At 40.0% G+C, this 20711-nt stretch overlaps 1 protein-coding gene across 12 annotated transcripts in view; it reads left to right on the top strand.

The window, feature by feature from the left end:
- Positions 1-20711, top strand: part of OCIAD1 (OCIA domain containing 1) — a 51885-nt gene that overhangs the window by 10480 nt on the left and 20694 nt on the right. For 4 of the 12 annotated variants that reach the window (XR_014082162.1, XM_081590484.1, XM_081590471.1 and 1 more), the window contains exons 1-3: positions 18360-18546; positions 19806-19868; positions 20289-20369. Coding sequence is in view for 11 of the 12 variants with exons in the window: in XM_081590484.1 (XP_081446610.1) it covers positions 19811-19868; positions 20289-20369 (139 nt within the window). In the remaining variant the exon portion in view is untranslated. Of the gene's footprint in view, positions 1-4649; positions 4888-7256; positions 7342-18133; positions 18325-18359; positions 18547-18627; positions 18711-19805; positions 19869-20288; positions 20370-20711 lie in introns of those variants that run through there. The other 8 variants (XM_081590492.1, XM_081590476.1, XM_081590502.1 and 5 more) reach the window with 3 other exon arrangements.

Here is a 20711-nt window from a genome sequence, read left to right as displayed (position 1 = left end):
CTTTACCACTACAGCCACCTGGGAAGCCCCTTTGTACATGCCAGAAGCTTTATATGAATTATCTAATTTATTCTTCACAACTACCTTGTGAGGCAGATACTATGAGCCTCTGCTACCTTTCACAGAGGAAGAATCAGTTCAAAGAGATTAACTTGCTGAAAGTTACATACAGGGGGGCTGCCTAGGGATGCTGAAGTCCCTACCATGGAGCACTCCATTATTTCGTGTACAACACTGCAATCCTACTGTGCCTGCCACTTTCCTCACTTGTGAAATAGTGGCTATTTTACTATGTCATTATATATTAGTTAGAAGCATGGTTTTTAATAATCTTTGTAGTTTGGATGAGTCATGATTTATTTAATTAGCCCCTTATTGTGGGATACTTAAATTTATTTCCAATTTTTCACTAAGCATTCTCTTGTTTAATAATATTCAAATATATGCTCAATATCTAAAACTTTTTAAAAATTTTATTTATTTATTTGTGGGTTTTCTGTGCTGCACAGGTTTTTCTCTAGTTGCCGTGAGTGGGGGCTACTCTTCGTTGCAGTGCTTGGGCTTCTCATTGCGGTGGCTTCTTTTTCTATGGAGCACAGGCTCTGGGGCACATGGGCTTCAGTAGCTGTGGTCCCCTGGGATCCAGAGCACAGACTCAGTAGTTGTGATGCATGGGCTTAGTTGTTCCGTGGCATGTGGGATCTTCCCAGATCAGGGATCGAACCCGTGTCTCCTGTATTAGCAGGTGGATTCTTTACCACCGGAAGCCCTAAAACTTTTTTTTTAAATAAGGAAATAAATATATCATAAAGAAAGTAAAAATCTTCTGTGTATCCTTCTCCAAAGAGAAATTCTACCCCTACCTCTTTCTCTCTCTTTTTTTTTTTTGAGTTCATCATTTCCAACAGTTTTGTATATATTTTTGCAGGACTGTTTTTCCTATTTTAATTTCATTTAATTTTCTGACCAAAAAAAGAAATAGAATCATTCTATATATGATTTGCACTTTGCTTTTTTTGCTTTGCAGAATTTCATGGAAATCTTTTCATGTCAGTTCATGTGTTTATCAGGACTCTTTCTATGGCAAGAATTACACACCAGTTCAAACCAAATTAGATTAAAAGGGATTGCTTTTTTGCATACATAATTGGGAAGTCCAGAGGTAGATCTGTATCTCATGTGTAGCTGGGTCCAAGTCCTTTAAAGATAGCATCAAGAAACCCTCTCTCTCTCCCACTCCGGTCTCTGCCTTCCACTGCAATGGCTTCCTTCCCAGGCAGACACCAGCAGCTTATTAAGCCCCGTGAAAGGAGTGTGTGTCCTTCCCAACACTTACAGCCAAATTCCCAGGATGGACAGTCATCAGCGCAGCTTGTGTCCTGGGTCCACAGCTAGAATTGAGAGGCAGAATCAACCTCAGCCTCACACACTAACTGAAAATGGGTAACGCTTGGTTTCACAAAGGAAAATCAGGGCACTGCTACCAAAAGAAGGAAGGAAGGAGGCTGGGCAGATACAACAATAAATACTTGCTAGTGGCTTCCCAGGTAGTGCTTGTGGCAAAGAATCTGCCTGCCAGTGCAGGAGATGCAAGAGACATGGGTTTGATCCCTGGGTAGGGAAGATCCCGTGGAGAAGGAAATGGCTACCCACTCCAGTATTCTTGCCTGGAGAATTACGTGGACAGAGAAGCCTGGTCGGTTACAGCCCATCAGGTTGCAAAGAGTCAGACACAGCTGAGTGACCAAGAACACACACACACACGATATGTATAGATTTGTCTTACAATGGGTAATAGCTTATTTTTTAACTTGGTGTTTGGATCATAATTTGTTCCATAACTAATCTACAGATAAACAGTTCAGCTATTCTTACCAAACAGTCTAAATGGATATATTTTGTACTTACATTGTCTGATTTAAGTTTTAAGCATCTTTAGCACTCAACTGATTTCATATTTGTTACATAATATATTACAGCCATCTTATTAATTTGGCAATATTTCACATGGAAATAAACACACCCCATGTTATGGACTGATTTGTGTACTTGTGTACCCTCCAAAATATGTGGTGGAAGCCCTGACCCCCAGTGCCTCAGAATGTGACCTGATTTGGACATAGGGTCTTTACAGAGGTAATTGGGCTTCCCTGGTGGCTCAGACAGTAAAGAATCTGCCTGCAATGTGGGAGACCTGGGTTCAGTCCGTGGGTCAGGAAGATCCCCTGGAGAAGGAAACAGCTACCCACTCTAGTATTCTTGCCTGAAGAATTCCACAGACTGAGGAGTCTGAAGGGTGACATTCCATGGGCTTGCAAAGAGTTGGACATGACTGAGAGACTAACACACACAGAGGTAATCAAGTTAACATGACCCTAACCCAGCCGGTCTGGTGTCCTTATAGAAATGAGAAATGTGGACACAGAGACAGACACACAGAGGGAGAGACCATGTGGAGACCCAGGGAGAGGACAGCCATGAGACTGGAGTGACACAGGCACAAGCCAAGGAACACCAGGCATTGCCAGCAACACCAGAACGTTCAAGAGGCAAGAGAGAATTCTCTAGAGCCATCAGAGAAATCATGCACTGCCACTGACAGGCTTCTCAAGCTGAAACAGTAAATTTCTGATTTTAAACCACCCAATTCTTGTTTCTTTGATATGCTATCCTTAGGACACTAAGACATGGTACTTACCTTCCCTGAAGGACTCTAAAGTGTCAGTAAAATGCAATAAAAACAACAATGAGATCATTATTTCATGCCTAAAAGATAGTAAAAATTAGAAGGCTGGGCAATGCCAAGGGTTGGTTGGGATGTGGGGATGTGTATATAGGAAGTCTCATGCACTGCTACGGGAAGCACAGGTGAGGGATCTGTTCTGGAGAGCAAGCTAACAGGGCTTAGCCCAATAAAAAATATGCCTGGTCATTCTCCTCCTAGGTACTTAGGTTCTAGAGACTTCTCAAAAAGGTCCATGAAGGTATGTGTTTAAGGAGGTTTGTGTATTATGACTTGTGGTGGTCACAGGTTTGAAGCAGACTGTGTGGCCATACGTGGGTAGTAGGTGCAAAGGGGAAATGTGGCAAATACACACCCAGGACTACTTACTATGCCGTCATTAGAAATAACAGGCTACCAGCCATAAAAAGGAACGCATTTGAGTCAGTTCTGATGAGGTGGATGAGCCTAGAACCTATTATACAGAGTGAAGTAAGTCAGAAAGAGAAAGATAACTATCGTATTCTAACACATATATACGGAATCTAGAAGAATGGTACTGAAGAACTTATTTACAGGACAGCAATGGAGAAACAGACATAGAGAACAGACTTATGGACATGGGGAGAGGGGAGGAGAGGGTGAGATGTACGGAAAGAGTAACATGGAAACTTACATTACCATATAAAATAGATGGTCAAAGGGAATTTGCTGTATGCCTCAGGAAACTCAAACAGGGGCTCTGTATCAACCTAGAGGGGTGGGATGGGGAGGGAGATGGGAGGGAGGTTCAAAAGGGAGGGGATATATGCATACCTATGGCTGATTCACTTTTCAGTTTGACAGAAAATAAAATTCTTTAAAGCAATTATCCTTCAATAAAAAATAAATTTAAAAAAAAGAAGAAATAACAGGTTACATACATACAATCCCTAGCAGCATGGATGAACTTTAGACACATAGTCCTCAATACGAAAATAACAATAAAACAAATTATGTAAATGTGAAATACAAACCCATATGTGCACCCAAGGTTGAGACACCACTGCTTGAATACACCAAAGCAGAAAACCAGGAAACAGTACTGTATCAGAAGCCAAAAGAAAGATAACTTCAGGTAGGGAATGATTTACAACACCAAATGCTGCAGAGATTTTAAGATGTGAAAAGAATCCAAATAATTTAGCAACTAGAAGGCCATTATTAACTCTTGGGGAAGAGCTTCAGAGGAGAATTGGGGGTAAAAAACAGTAGTAGCTTGAGGAATGAATTGGAAGCAAGATGCTGGAGATGTGGAAGCTAGACAGCTTTTTCCAGGAAAACACATAATCATCCATTTGAAAGACAACCCTGACATCAAGCTGTAATTTTACATGATAGGGACGGTGGTGGATTTAAAACATGTCCATACTCCATGCTTCCACTACAGGCAGCATGGGTTCAACCCCTGGTTGGGGAACTAAGATCCTGCAAGCCATGTGGTGCAACCAAAAAATAAACTAAAATAATGCATTGATATGTCCTTAAAGCCTTTGATGTGCTGTGCTGTTCTGTGCTTAGCCGCTCAGTTGTGTCCGACTCTTTGCAACCCCATGGACTGTAGCCCCCCAGGCTCCTCTGTCCATGGGGATTCTCTAGGCAAGAATACTGGAGTGGGTAGCCTATCCCTTCTTCAGGGGATCTTCCCAACCCAGGAATTGAACTGGGGTCTTCTGCATTGCAGGTGGATTCTTAACCGGCTGAGCTATCAGGAAAGCCCAAAGCTTTCGATACTTCTCCCTGAAAAAGCTAGAGTTCAATTTCCCCTCCTCTTAGTGCTTTACTGGACTTACTTGCTTCTAACAACTACATACAGAGGAAGTAGTGGTGATGGCTTCAGATACTAGGTCATAAAAGGCATTGCCACTTCCTCCTCTTTCTCTCTTAGATAATCGCTCTGCAGAAGCAGCTGCCTGGTCACGAGGACACTCAAGCAGCACTATGGAGAAAAACTGAGGCCCTTGCCAGTAACCAGGAGAGTAAGCTGCCTTGGAAATGTTGAATTCCAGCTCCAGGCAAAGCCTTCAGATGACTACACCAGACTACACCTTGACCAAAGCCTTATGAAAGACCCTGAGCCAGAACCACAGCAAACCCACCCCCCAAACTCCTGAACCACAAAAATTGTGAGACAATAGATATCTATTGTTTTAAGTTGCTAAACTTAAAAATAATTTGTTACATAACAATGGATAGCTAATACATACACTATACAGATGGTGGACAATTTGAATTTTTGTATGGCTAATATGGGTTTCCCAGGTGGCTCTAGTGGTAAAGAACCCGCCTGCCAATGCAGGTGACGGAAGAGATGTGGGTTTGATCCCTGGGTCGGGAAGATTGCCTGGAGAAGGAAATGGCTACCCACTCCAGTATCCTTGCCTGGAAAATCCCATGGACAGAGGAACCTGGAAGGCTATAGTCCATGGGATCACAAAGAGTTGGACACGACTGAAGCAACTTAACACACACACGGCAAATACTCTGACTTACTTCAGATAGATCTGGAAAAATACATGTCACATAAGATTTATCAGAACTCTCCCTTTCTCTTTTTAAAGTTTGTCTATGTATCCATGTATGTTTAGTTTGCAGTTATTTAGGAGAAATTACATCATTTAAATTTTAGTAGTGAGCAATTTAATTTTTTTATTGCATGGGTATGTGGATTTATACATTTTATGCTGGTTTTATAAATTAATGATCTCTAGAAAAGATGATGTCCCTGTTTTTTAAAACTAGAACCATGTGCATTTTATTCATTCACAGTTTCATGTCTGGCTTTCACATTTGTCAGTTAAACTTGGGAAAACATAATCAATTTTTATTGCTTTCATTAGAACATTTTCTTCATCAGCTTTGGGAATGGATTTTATACTTTGTTGGTTTTCAACCTTTCTCTAAATTGCCTTTATAATTTTCTTTATCTTCACTCAGAAAGACTCTTTAGATTTAGAATATGTTTTAAAAAATCATTTCAAGTTGTGGCTTTTTTTAAAATTAGACCACAGATACTCAGGATTAGATTGATTTGACTGATCTCACTTTTTAGTAGACGGTCCAGTATCATCACTCCCTCCACCCCACCCCACCCCACCCCCATTCTTAAAATTAATTTCTGTAACTTTTAATGCCCCACCCCCAGTGTCTTTCATGTCCAGATCCCGCACCCGAAAATTCCACTTGAATTAGTTTGGGGCAGGACCTGGACTCATTCCTTTTATAAATCTGACTAAGTGATTCTAATAGGTAACCAACTTGAGACCCAGCGGTGTGGTAGACCCTTGCTATTCAAAGACGATCTTAAGATAAGCAGACCTGGCTTCACCTGAGAGTGGTTTGTTGCACAAACAGAATCTCAGTTTCCATCTCAGACTCGTTCAAGCAGAATCTGTTTTTTAATAAGTCTCCAGGTCATTTGTAAGGACTTTAAAATTAAGAGCACTGGCTAGATTCAAATCCTCCCTCTATGACTTACTAGCTATGTGACACTGAATAACTCAACTTCTCCGTGCCTCAAATCCCTCATTTACGAAGCAAGAATAGTAATAGTACCTATGACCTATAGGGTTGTTTTGAGAATTTCACACGATATTGCACTAAAATATTTAGAACAGTGCCTGCCTTATAATAGTGAGGGCACAACAAATGTTAGGTATTATTTATAGTGGTTACCTCTTCTTGCTTCTTCTTTCAAGTAATACTTCTTGGACTCTTAACCATCATTTAAACCACTGGCTCCTGGTTGCTTCTTTGCAAGCTGCAGGCTAGCTAGAGCAGCATCAACTGAGTGCTTTCAAAAATCTAGAAATCCCTCAGTCCCATCTCTGAAGATTCTGATTCAGTCAGTTTGCGGACTGAAAACAAATTCCAGAGAATCTGTGTTTTTAAATCCTCCTGGGGTGATCTGATGCTCAAAGTCCTCAGACTGGGAATCAGTGCTTGGCATGCTGGTATTGCCCAGCATTCACCTTACCCATTCACTACTGTAACATCAGCTCCACTGATGGCCTGACAGCTCTAGCTTAGGCCTTTTCCTTGGCTCCAGATCGACATACCTAATTGACCATGACAGCCCTCCACTTGGGTATCCTGTAGATACTGTAAAATCCTCACATTCAGAATTCATCCCAACAATCAAAATGCCCCCCTCCAATAGAAAGTCCTTTGACACATGAGGCCCCTGACTCTCTGTCAGCCAGTGGTTCCAGAATCCTGTCCTCTTTCCCTTTAACTGTCCTCCTCAGTAACAATGTCCTTTTGATTATACATCTTCATTATTCCTGAAATCTGTTCTCCTGTCTTTGTTAGCACTTCAACCATATTAGTTCAGGCTTTCATCTTTTCTTTTTTGGAATAAAATAGCCTTAATTGATGTAGCTGTTCTTCTTGTCTTTTTTTTTTTAAGATTTTTTTTGATGTGGACCATTTTTAAAGTCTTTATTGACTGTTACAATATTGCTTCTGTTTCATGTTTTGGTTTTTTCACCTTGAGGCATGTGGGATCTTAACTCCCCCACCAGGGATAGAACCTGCACCCCCTTCAAAGGAAGGCAAAATCTTAACCCCTGGACCACCAGGTAAGTCCCCTCCTTGCCTTTAATTTAATCTGTTAACTACACAGCTGATAGTGATTTTTCTGAAATTCAAATCTGATCCTGTGTTCATTCCCTTGTTTCAAATCCATCTATGCCTTCCCTATTGCCGTTAGGATAAAATAGGAAGTCCTTTCTATAACATATGAGGCCCCTCATGGTATGGTCTCTATGACTCTGAACACTTTCTCTCTACTACTTCTTCTCTGCTATGACTAATATGATTATTTTGGAGATGTTCAAAGCAACCCACACTCTCACCTGTAGGTGCATACGCTGCACTTTACTCTTTGAGCACCCTTTCTTTTGTTCTTTCTTTAGCTAACTCATTTGTCTCTCAAAATCACCTCTTGCAAAAACCTTGTTCCCTATGATGCTATAGGATCCCCTTAGCTACAATAGTAACTGCATTATGAACTGTACACATAAGTAGTTAAGCATTTGGATTCCAGAGTCAGAGTGTATAGATCTGAGTCCTGGTATCACTAGTTACAGCTCTATGACACTAACCTACTTAGTCTCTGTGCTTTGGTCACTTTGTTTGTAAAAGTATTATTTTAATAAGTCATCTCCTATTTTGTCTTGAGAATTAAATGATATGACACATAAAATTCTTAGAACACTGCCTGACACAAAGTAAGTGCTTAACAGCTATCAGTTATTATTATTATCTCCATTGATGAACTTAGCTTTTTAACAGCAGAGGCTGTGTTTATGTTTGACTTTGTTTATGTCTTGTTTTGTTTTTTTAACCTCTGTGCTCTTTATCCGGTCCCTCCCATATCATATATACTCATTAATGACTATAAATCTTTTATTCAATCTGTCTTTTAACAAATATTAGTTGAGCACTTATGTCAGGCACTATTCTAAGCACAAGGGACACATCAGTGAAAAAATTAAAATTCTGCCCACATAGTGCTTACCTGGAGACAGAAAGGCATAAGTAAAACATGTCAGGTGGCAGTAGACAGGGAATCAGAGAGGGAATGGGAAATGCTAGTGACAGACAAGTGATGCTGATGGGAGAGAAGGAAGAGAAGCATTTCATTTTTTAAATAGGATGATCAAGAAAGGTTCATTGAGAAGATGCAGGCTCAGCAAAGATCTTAAGTAGATGAGAGGTTGATATCCTAGGGCACTCAGATATCCCATTCAGAGGAGGAAACAATTACATAGTCCCCAAGATGAGTATCTGCTTTGCATATTTGAGAAAATGCAAAAGCAGTGTTGCTGTAGTGTAGTTAGAAGGGGAAGGGCAGCAGAATATGAGGTCAGGAGTTCTCTGATGGCCTAGAGGTTAGGATTCTAGGCTTTTACTGCCAAATTCAAGCTGTATTTGGGGAATTGAGATCCTGCAAGCCACAAGGTATGGCCCCCCTCAAAAAAAAAAAAAAGGTCAGAAGGGAAGCAAAGAAAGACTGCAAGGTCTTATTAGCCATCATAAGGACTTTGTCATTTATTGGAGAACATTGGGAAGCCATTGGAGGGTTCTGAGAAGAGGAGTGAGTATCTGACTTGGATTTTAACAAGATCAGTGTGGCTGCTATGTTAAGAGTAAACTGAGACAAGGCAGAGAGAGCAGTTAGGGGACTTGAGCAATAATTTAGGCAAGAGATGATGACATGGACCAGAGTAGTAGCAGTGGGTCTAGTGAAAAGGAATCAGATTATGGTGATATGACTGGAAGAGAGAGCCAAAAGGATTTACCATGTGAGTGTATGTAGGGTGTGAGACAAAAAAGGAGTCAAGGACAGGATGCCTCCAACGATGTTAGCCCAATTAGAAAGAGGAATTGCCTCCAAGTGAAATGGGGAAGATTGAAAATAAGAGGTTAATTTTTTTCTGTTGTGGAGTTGGAGATCATAAATTTGGTTTGGGATGTGCAAAGTCTGTGATGCCTATTAAGTATAGAGAGAGACAGGTATATGAGTCTGGAGTTCCAGAAGAAGGGTCTGTACTGGAAAACTAAATTTGGGAGTTATCAGGGCACAAATGTTATTTAAACCTCAAAATTGTATGAGATTAACAATAAAGTGTCCGCAGAGATGTCCAAACTCTAAATCCAAGGGCACCCCAAAATTTAGAAGACAGAGAGGAGGAGGAATCAGCAAAAAAACACTGGCCAGTAAGATTTTAAGAAGAATGGAAAAGTGGGAAATTTTAGAATCAAGTGAAGAAAATGTTTAAATAAGGAATGATCAATTGTGTCAAATGCTTTTCCTGGAATAGGTCAAGTAATACAAGAATTGAGAATTGAAAAATCAGAATAGTAACATGCAGGTCATGGGGACTTTTTACAAGGGCCTTTGTAAGTGGAAGAGTAAAGGAAAAAACATGCTTGAAACTGGGAGAAGAGGAGTTGAATTTAGGAAGTACAGAAATTCTTTCAAGTTTTTACATAAAAGAGCAAATAAATAGGATGTGGGTTCAAGGGAAGTTTGGGGGGGCAGTTATTGTTGTTAAAGGTATGAGAATTATAGCTTGTTTATAAGCTGGTGGGAATATTCCAACAGTAAAGGGAAGTCAATGATGTGGGAGAGAGTGAGAAGAACTGCTGAAAGGATGACTTGGAGTAGATTAGAGAAAATGAGATCCACCTTACAAGTGTAGGATGGGTCTTGGACAAAATCACAGGCAAAAGATGCACAGTAACAGGAGGAAAGACAGACTATATGGGCACAGATGCAGGTAGGCTGGCAGATGTGATAAGAGCCTGAGATTTCTCACTGCATCTCTTAAAGGTCCTTTAAAGAAATATCAGAACATATATTCTGTTACATATATAAATGACTTTTCATTTAACTATTTTAAAAGAGCCTAGTATGCATGATATTGTTGATAGAAACATAGAGGGACACAATCTTTTCTAGCATGAATTAGTACTGTGGGTGAAATAGGTAAACAAACAATGTGGTAGTGAAAGTATTATCAAAAAGGCATTTGAAAATACTACAGGAGCTAAGACTGAGAAAAGCATTGAACAAAATTTTCAGAATATATAAGCATGCAGCCAGGACTAATTTCCTAAGGTTTAATATTCTGGGTCAGTAAACTTGCAAAATTCTGTGTTTTAACATTATAAGAATGTGAAAGTTCTCATTTCCTGCATAGATGGAAAAGTAAATACTTGTATTTGCTTTTTGGCCAATTTGAGGTTGATACAGTGAAACTGGTCTGACACTGTTAATACTTTACATTTCTAGACCTCAAACTTGCTTCCGTATCAGAAACTCCTTGGCTCTTGAATCAAAGTTTTAAAAATATTTTTTTTTTCATGTAATATTTTTTCTTAAAAGAATTCATGAGTAATTATTTAAATATTTACAGTTGGCCTGAATCTTAAGCATTTTATGGGAGTTAATTACATATAAATATATATACATATATATATATATATTTCAACTTTAAAAGAAGTTTAAGGCCCACTCTCCTAGGAGTTACTACGATGAAGTGAATTATTCCCTTTATGGTTCTAATCTTACAAGAAAATAACTTCAAAGCTGAAATTTCTGAGTGGAACCCAGATTCAAAACTTCAAAATCAGCTACATGCAGCTGCATTCTGGCTCCCCTAATCCATCTAACAGCTTTTAGTGGGTTCTATAAGTGACATTAGAAAAGGCACAGCAGATGTGCAAGATGGCTTCTGAAATCTAAAGTAAGACAGATGGTTCTCTGGTTGATTGACAGCATGAGGAGCTCTACGGCAAGGGTCACTTCCTGTCAAGGTTTGCCCCTCCCAACCCCCCACTCCTGCTTCTGCCTGCAAAAGGAAGGGTCATACAAGAAAGAAAAGCAGGGATGGCTATTCAGAATGTCTTTGTTTAAAAATATTCATTGTAGTGAAAAGATTTTCTATAAAAGAAAAAATCACCTAGATATGGAAAAAATTCTCCTTTTTTAACCTTTGACAAAGAATTGACTCTCTGTAGAGTTACAACAAAGTAGATTCATGTTTGAACACAATACTCAGGAGACTGGAAGTAGAGATGAAAGAACAAAGAACTAATATAGTTGGAATTTATAAGCATTGGTTAGTACTACTGTTTAGTACTACCAAACACCATTGGTTAGTACTAGACTATTTCACCACTGGAAGTCCCATATTGCCCTTAAAAATAAACTTTTTTTAAATTTTAACTATTTATGATTGGTAACCAGGAATTAATAGTCTAGGCTACATCACCTGTATGCTTATCCCTCTCTTTTTTTTTTTTTCAAATTCCTTTCAAGTACTTCAAATTTTTAAGTAAAAACAAACTCATATTCATTGCATATAAACTAAATGCTGGGCCCTTTACTAGGCGCTTTCTGATAATTTAATATGATTTGGGATCTCAGTAATACTAACTGACCCTTTCCTCTTAGGTTCACATTAATACAGAAACTTGGGCCCCTGATTTTATTGATATTCTTCTTCATCTCTTCTGCTGTTAGAGGGAAGTATAGTGTTAGTGGCTCAGTTGTATCGGATTCTTTGTGACCCCATGGAGTGCAGCCCCCAGGCTACTCTGTCCATGAAATTCTCCAGGCAAGAATACTGGAGTGGGTTGTCATTCCCTTCACCAGGGGATCTTCCAGACCCAGGGATTGAACCTGGGTCTTCCACTCCGTAGGCAGATTATTTACCATCAGGGAAGCCCCTGGTGTCAGAGGGAAAACAAACACAAAATACACCCAGGAATATATGTCCATGCCTAAGTTCAGATGCATGCTAAGACTCCAAGATTTCTACCTTCCACCCAGCTCTTGAAGACATTTATACAGTGGCAGATGCAAGGTCTCTCCATAGAAGAGACTGAGGAACAGTGACCTGTTTGCAAGGAAGAGGTGGGGATAAATTGTCTTGAAACTTCCTTTGTCTAAAATTATGCTTCTTTAAAGCAAGCTGCCAAAGTACCAGTGAATTCACATCCCGCTGGGAAGCCTGCTTTTTGGAGGGTCTTCAAAAAGTGCTGCACATTGATGAAAGTCTGAAGACTATAGTGGATCCTATACACAGATACATTTAGACTTTACTCCCGAGGCTCATGAAGTAAACTGGGTTCTGACCATATGGACAGCAACCTCCCAGCTACCTCTTTCCATCCTCAAACAATTCTAGAAGCAACGAATAGCTGACTAAGTGACACAGAAGAATGAATAAGTGATCTGGAAGATAGAATAATGGAAACCACTGAGTCGGAAGAGCATACAGAAAGACAAATAAAAAAAAAAAAGAAAGCAACGTATGAGATCTATCAGATAATATAGGTGCTCAACACTGCTAACTATTAGAGAAATGCAAATCAAAACCACAGTGAGGTATCATATCACACCAGTCAGAATGGTCACCATCAAAAAATCTACAAATAACAAATGCTGAAGAGGGTGTAGAGAAAATAAAACCTCTCTTACACTATAGGTCAGTGTATTGGTCAGTCAGCAAAAACAAGACCAGGAGCTGACTATGGCTCAGATCATGAACTCCTTATTGCCAAATTCAGACTTAAATTGAAGAAAGCAGGGAAAACCACTAGATCTTTCAGGTATGACCTAAATCAAATCCCTAATGATTATACAGTGCAAGTGAGAAATAGATTTAAGGGACTAGATCTGATAGACAGGGTGTCTGATGAACTATGGACGGAAGTTCGTGACATTGTACAGGAGACAGGTATCAAGACCATCCCCAACAAAAAGAAATGCAAAAAAGCAAAATGGCTGTCTGAGGAGGCCTTACAAATAGCTGTGAAAAGAAGAGAAGTGAAAGGCAAAGAAGAAAAGGAAAGATATACCCAGTTGAATGCAGAGTTCCAAAGAATAGCAAGGAGAGATAAGAAAGCCTTTCTCAGTGATCAGTGCAAAGAAATAGAGGAGAACAGCAGAATGGAAAGAATCGAGATCTCTTCAAGAAAATTAGAGATACCAAGGGAACATTTCATGCAAAGATGGGCTTGATAAAGGACAGAAATGGTATGGACCTAACAGAAGCAGAAGATATTAAGAAGAGGTGGCAAGAATACACAGAACTGTACAAAAAGGATCCTCATGACCCAGATAATCACAATGGTGTGATCACTCACCTGGAGCCAGACATCCTGGAATGTGAAGTCAAGTGGACCTTAGGAAGCATCATTACAAACAAAGCTAGTGGAGGTGATGGAATTCCACTTGAGCTCTTTCAAATCCTGAAAGATGATGCTGTGAAAGTGCTGCACTCAATATACCAGCAAATTTGGAAAACTCAGCAGTGGCCACAGGACTGGAAAATGTCCGTTTTCATTCCAATCCCAAAGAAAGGCTATGCCAAAGAATGTTCAAACTACCGCACAATTGCACTCATCTGACACTCTAGCAAAGTAATGCTCAAAATTCTCCAAGCCAGGCTTCAACAGTACATGAACTGTCAACTTCCAGATGTTCAAGCTGGTTTTAGAAAAGGCAGAGGATCCAGAGATCAAATTGCCAACATCTGATGGATCACCAAAAAAGCAAGAGAGTTCCAGAAGAACATCTATGTTTGCTTTATTGACTATGCCAAAGCCTTTGACTGTGTGGATCACAATAAACTGTGGAAAATTCTGAAAGAGATGGGACTACCAGACCACCTGACCTGCCTCTTGAGAAATCTGTATGCAGGTCAGAAAGCAACAGTTAGAACTGGACATGAAACAACACACTGGTTCCAAATAGGAAAAGAAGTATGTCAAGGCTGTATATTGTCACCCTGCTTATTTAACTTATATGCAGAGTACATTGTGAGAAATGCTGGGCTGGATGAAGCACAAGCTGGAATCAAGATTGCCGGGAGAAATATCAATAACCTCAGATATGCAGATGACACCACCCTTATAGCAGAAAGTGAAAAAGAACTAAAGAGCCTCTTGATGAAAGTGAAAGAGGAGAGTGAAAAAGCTGGCTTAAAGCTCAACATTCAGAAAGCAAAGATGATGGCATCCAGTCCCATCACTTCATGGCATCCAGTCCCATCACTTCATGGCAAATAGATGGAGAAACAGTGGAAGACTTTATTTTGGGGGGCTCCAAAATCACTGCAGATGGTGACTGCAGCCATGAAATTAAAAGATGCTTGCTCCTTGGAAGGAAAGTTATGACCAACCTAGACAGCTTATTAAAAAGCAGAGACACTACTTTGCTGACAAAGGTCCATCTAGTCAAGGCTATGGTTTTTCCAGTAGTCATGTATAGATGTGAGACTTGGACTATAAAGAAAGCTGAGTGCCGAAGAATTGATGCTTTTGAACTGTGGTGTTGGAAGAGACTCTTCAGAGTCCCTTAGACTGCAAGGAGATCCAACCAGTCCATCCTAAAGGAAATCAGTCCTGAATGTTCATTGGAAGGACTGATGTTGAAGCTGAAACTCCAATACTTTGGCCACCTGATGCGAACAGCTGACTCATCGGAAAAGACCCTGATGCTGGGAAAGATTGAAGGCAGGAGATGGGGACAACAGAGGATGAGATGGCTGGATGGCATCACCGACTCAATGGACAGGAGTTTGAGTAGACTCCAGGAGTTGGTGATGGACAGGGAGGCCTGGCATGCTGCAGTCCGTGGGGTCGCAAAGAGTCGGATGTGACTGAGTGACTGAACTGAACACTGTTGGTGGGAATTTAAATTGGTGCAGCCTCCATAAAAAACAGTATGAAGATTCATTTAAAAAAAAAAAAATTAAGCATATGATCCAGGAATCCCACTCTTGCGTAAATATGAAGAAAAGACAAAAACTCTAATTCAAAAACACGTATACACTCTAATGTTCATGGCAGCACTAATTATAATAACCAAAACATGGAAACAACCCAAGTGCCCATCAACAAATTGACTTAAGAATATTGCATACATATACAATGGAATATTACCCAGTCATAAAAAAGAATGAAAATATTGCCATTTGCAGCAACATGGATGGACCTAGAGAATATCATATTTAGTGAGTAAGTCAGAGAAAGACTGACTGATACCAAATACTATACGGTATCACTTCCATGTGAATCTAAAAATATTACAAATAAGTCTATATACAAGACGAAAACAAACTCACAGATATAGAAAACTAGCTTAGGGTTACCAAAGGGGAAAGGGAGTACAAGGGATAAATTTGGAGTATGAGATAAACGGACACAAACTACTGTACATAAAATAGATAACGAGAATTTTCTGTACAGTACAGAGAACTATATTCAATATCTTGTAATAACCTATTGTGGATTAAAAAATGTTGCCTGTCATATTGAGAATAATGTGGCCATCAAGCCACCGGCTACTACCACAGCCCACAACCATAAGCCTAAGGGAACTGAAGATGGAGACAAAAGGGCTGCTGGATGCCAAGCCCTCAGCCACTGCAGCCATCCCCAGTGGTGTACAATGAGGGGACTCGGGATGAGAAAGGACAGGACATTGGCTCTAGATAGCTAAGGTGCATGTTAAGGAAATGATCTCAATGACTCTTGCATCTTTCTATACATAGAAAAATACTAAAATCATTAACTTGAGATGTCTGGTATTCTTTAACCAACAGTAATCTTCTGATGTTCCGACTACCTGGTTTTTGTTGCAAAACTCCTATATTGTATATCCTGGCTCCTCCCTGAACTTTTTGGAGCAGTCCCTTAGAGCTATCTGAGAGGCTGTCTCCTGGGCTTGATGTCCTCAGCAGGTCCACCGACTAAAATATAATTCTCAACTTTTACGCTGTACATTTTTTTTCAGTCGATATTATAATGGAAAATAATCTGAAAAAAATAGTATATATAACTATATAAGTCACTTTGCTGTACATTGAAACTGGCATAGTATTGTAAATCAACTATATTTCAATAATTTAAAAAAAGAGAGAGAAGTCAAAAGGTGAATCGACTTTCAGTAAGTCTTTGGCGTCTACCCAATCTATGTTTAAATTCTTAGATTGTTGCATTACCAATGGACTCATTAACCTCTAAATGACAGAAGAGAAAATGCCAATTTACCTTGAATGTTTAGAATTTTATCATCTTTTCCCACAGAAAGAGTACCATACCCTTTCTTCAATAGAAATCCAAGTTTTCAGTTAACTTGATTGCTGAGAAATATGTGGGCAACAGAAAATACACTCATCAATATCTATCATGTGCCAAGTGTTAGGCCTGGCTCAATAAATATAAAGAATATGGTAAAATTATGTTCTGTACTCTTACAATTTATTCAGAAAGCAAAGAGCAGATTGTGTTTTAACGTTAAGCTCACTCAGTGTGTCTTCTAATTTTCCTATTTTTGTTTCTTCTTTTATAAAAATGCACTCAAATTCACTTAAGAATTTCATACTATGTGCTAATCATTTTTGACACCAGACAGGCTCCTACCATTATGGATATTTCCTCTTAGTGAGGTGTTGGAGAGAGGCAAGGAGAGAGAGAGAGAGCAGAGAATAGACAAATAATTGTTTAGGTCATGATGAATGGTATGAAAATAATAAATAGAGTAACATGGAGAGTGACTGGGGAGCTATTTTAATTGTGTGATCATGGAAGGTTTCTTTGATATGATGACATCAGGTGCAATCACAAACAAGAAGTCATGTGATCATCTGGAGGAACAATGTTATTGAAAAAGTAACAGTAGTTGTAAAAGAAGGACCAATGATTGCAAAGGCCCCAAACCCAGAACCAGACTACCATGTTCTAGGAGCAAGATGAATATTGATTTTTAATACTGATGACCTTAAGGATAGATTTGGGAGTATAACGATTTATAAGCCAAGTTCTCAGTCTGAGAGAAGCTCTGCAATAGTGACAGAAATGAGCAAAAAGATCACAACAGTGGCAGAACAATATTATAGTGACAGAATTTTGCACAAAGAGGTACTAAGGAGTTATTAATCCTCAGGGTGTATTTCAGGGACGTCTTTGCAAAGGATAATGTAAAAGCAGGAGTTTGAACTATCAATAGTGTTGACAAGGCAGGAAGGATGACTGTGTCAGGGGCAAAGCATACAGGGAACTGTGAGTGCAAAGGAGTTTCTTACAGTGAACACTAGAATAGAAGAAAGTGAGGCTCAAGAGGACCGAGGCCAAGCCATGAAAGGGCCCGATATTCTGTGCATGGTATCAAAGGCTCTAAGGAATGAACCACAGGATTGAATTTTAGATGGATCACCACAGACTGTCTCCCAAATATGTCTGTGGGAGAATAAAATGGAGGCAGTGAAAAAAGATGGAATGCGGATAGTCACAGTTGGGCTCAGTAAGAAATAAAAGCGATCTGAGAGGCTTTCAGGAGTTAAACGGACAGGGCTGACTGTTCACTTCTTAATCACCAGTAACTTTCAGTAGCTGGCTCTCAATAAATATTTGTATAGTGAAATGAATGAACAGTGGTTGAAAAGTCATGAGCCCCGCCCTCAAACTTCCATTACTAGAGAACTTGGAAGGCTTAAGCCTCGTTTAAGTGCGTCGTTTCAAACCCAACAACCCTATGAAGTAGGTCGTATTTCCATTTTTCAGCAGAGAAGAGAGCTGGAATGTACCTTGCCTGAGGTTTCTAGAACTAGTCAGAAGTTAGGCTCAAAAGTATCAGCCAAGTGCACGTTTAATAATTATATTTGCTACTACTTAGCCTAGAGGCCCAAAGGAAGAAATGCACTATGTAAAGCCTAAAAGCAGAGAAAGCTAAGTAGCCAACTCTCAACAGAGGATAAAACGGGGTTCCAGAACGTTCCTGTTTGCTAGTCACTGGAAGATTACAGCGGTGCGTCACAGCAGCCTAAACCTTAGCCTCCTCCCGCGGGATGCAGGGAGGAGGTGGGCGGGGCTCGGGTCCGCAGCGGTGGAACGTGAGCTCGTGAGCGCCGCGGCCGGCGGTGGAGGGGAATGCTGCAGGAACAAGCCAAGGCGGACAACGCAGACAGACGCAGGAGTTCGCGTCCATTCTGAGGCTGCTCGCCTGCAGGCTCCGCAGGGAGGTCTTGACGTCATTTCCTTCCGTAGGTCACCACTGCTTCCGGGTCGCGGTCATTTTGAGTCCGTATCTGGGTGACTTCTTGGCGGTCGTGTTGTTGACCGCTCCCCACCCCCAACCCCACTGCAGTCCCGCTCGCCTCCCGCCTTCCCCTCCCCCCTCCACCATACTCGAGTCCCCTCCGGGCCTTCTGTCCCTGGTCGACCGGGCTCGCCGCGCCACCGCCCGCTGCCGTCGTCGTCGGGAGGTGGGTGAAATGACGCAGAAAGCCCCGTTCCGCCCCCCACCTACCCACTCACCATCTCTGTGCGGCCGGCCGCTCCCCTGCGCTTTCCGCCATTTTTCCCTCCTGCGAGGGTGGGCCGATCGCGCTTTGGGCCTCGGGCTCCTGGGTGCCGGTGACCAGGGCTGGTGAGGGAGCGTGTCTGGGGGTGTGCATGGGAGAAATTGGTACTGACGGATGTGTGTAGGTGTTGGAGGTGGGAGACGCAGTTGGTGGGGGATGGGGTGCAGGAATCGACGGTTGTTTTATTCTTTGGGAGCAGGAGATTAAAATGGTTTTGTTAAAAGGAGTTTTGTCAAACCTGACTCTTTCTAGGTAGGATGCTGTTGTGAGAAGAGGATTTCAGTGTTTTCTTTTACGGTTGTTTTAGAATACACGTAGTTTATTAAGGAACCTCCATCCATCCATGCGTTGATTTACTCTATTCTTTCCTTAGTCCAGAGTTTGACATGAATTAATAGAAGGCCCTCAGTGACAACTTACTGAATAAGATGAGAATAAAGACTATCCTATGTGAACATTGTGTAAAATAGGTAGTTGTCTAATCTGTTGATCTCTTAAATCCGGAGGCATGTGTTAAAAATAATAAAGTGCATGTTTTTGAAATGCTATGCATTTTGTGTATCTCGTTTATTTTTCTAGGTCTCCATTTGGGGAGGGAGGAAAGAGGATACAGAATGTGCTGTTAGCTTCCCACCACAGGGAGAACAAAATGACGTCCTTGTTATTTCAGTTTTTTTTTTTTGGAAGTACTGCTTTGTAGAAGAGATTGTATGTTTCCTGGTGATTATTTCATTTTTTAAAATTGTAAGCCCAGAAATGACTTGGGATTTCCTTCTCTATTTTGGTGAATTATCTTAATCGTTGGGCATATGTTTTGGAGAGGATCCTAACACAGGATAATGTGAAATAAACCAGCTTCAGAAGGAAAAATAAGTCTTTTTAAAAAATCGATAACCTTTTGTATCTTGATATAACCAGCTGATAAATAATTGTAAAGTATCTATTCTTCTTCAATTACAGGACCTAACGAATCGTTCTAAAATAGTAATAGGTTTGTGACTTTTTTAGGCAACTTTTCAAGTACTCTAGATGTAGTTGTGTTTTGTAAATGTTTGTTGACTGGTTGCAATGTAGACTAGTAATTTTGCTACATTATATCTTGATTTATTTTGGCCAGTTGCAGTCATTTCTAATGCTTTTCATAAATGTTTTTGGTGCAGGAAAGATGAATGGGAGGGCTGATTTTCGAGAGCCAAATGCGGAAGTTCCAAGACCAATTCCCCGTAACTATCAGTTAAATTATTTATAATTGAAAGCACTTTTTATGTAGAGAAATTTTCATTGCCTTGAATAACAGTAGCCCCTGGGCTGGCTTCATGGCTGTGTGACCTTTGCAGTTGCACATGGACACATTAATGGTCTACTCTTGGCATCGTTAAATTCTTAGTAATTTGAACAAAGGGTCCCAAATTTTAATTTTGCACTAGACCCAGCCCATTTTGTAGCCAATCTTGACTACATAGTTGGTAGAATACTGGCACTAACTTTATATTTGAAGTCAAAGTTTGTTAAAAGTTTACAATCCACTTATTCCATTACTTTATTTAAAAAAAATTATGTTTTGTTAATGTTTAAGGTAATTTTTTAGACTTAGTTTTTCTTCGTGGATGTTTAACATTTTACTGATTTTCCTTGGTAAAAAGACATAGGGGCTGATTACATTCCAACCGAGGAAGAAAGAAGAGTCTTTGCAGAGTGCAATGATGAAAGCTTCTGGTTCAGATGTAAGTTAAATTTTCTTAGGAACAAAATGTGATGTTTAATATCTGAAATTATAATGACTTCACATAGAAAGAATGGGCAGCTTTTTGACTTTGGCATGGTTATTGCTAAAAGAGGTTGGTTAAGGAAATAAAGTTGTGCACATTTTATTTAAGCATTTAAAATTGAAATATAATTTATGTATGATGTTAGTTTCAAGTGTCCTCCATAGTCATTTGACCTTTGTATACGTCATGAAATGATCAGAATTGTATGCATTTTAAAGTAATAATTTCTTTTTTCAAGATCGTGAAGTATTTTTGTTGACAATAGTAATAGCATTTACTGAGTGTACATGGGTTATA

This window comes from Giraffa tippelskirchi, chromosome 1 (genome assembly GCF_054371585.1).
Source record: "Giraffa tippelskirchi isolate mGirTip1 chromosome 1, T2T-mGirTip1v1.2.pri, whole genome shotgun sequence".
Lineage (NCBI taxonomy): Eukaryota > Metazoa > Chordata > Mammalia > Artiodactyla > Giraffidae > Giraffa > Giraffa tippelskirchi.
Note: the sequence above shows the minus strand (reverse complement) of the source record. Positions and strands in the feature narration are given on the sequence as shown.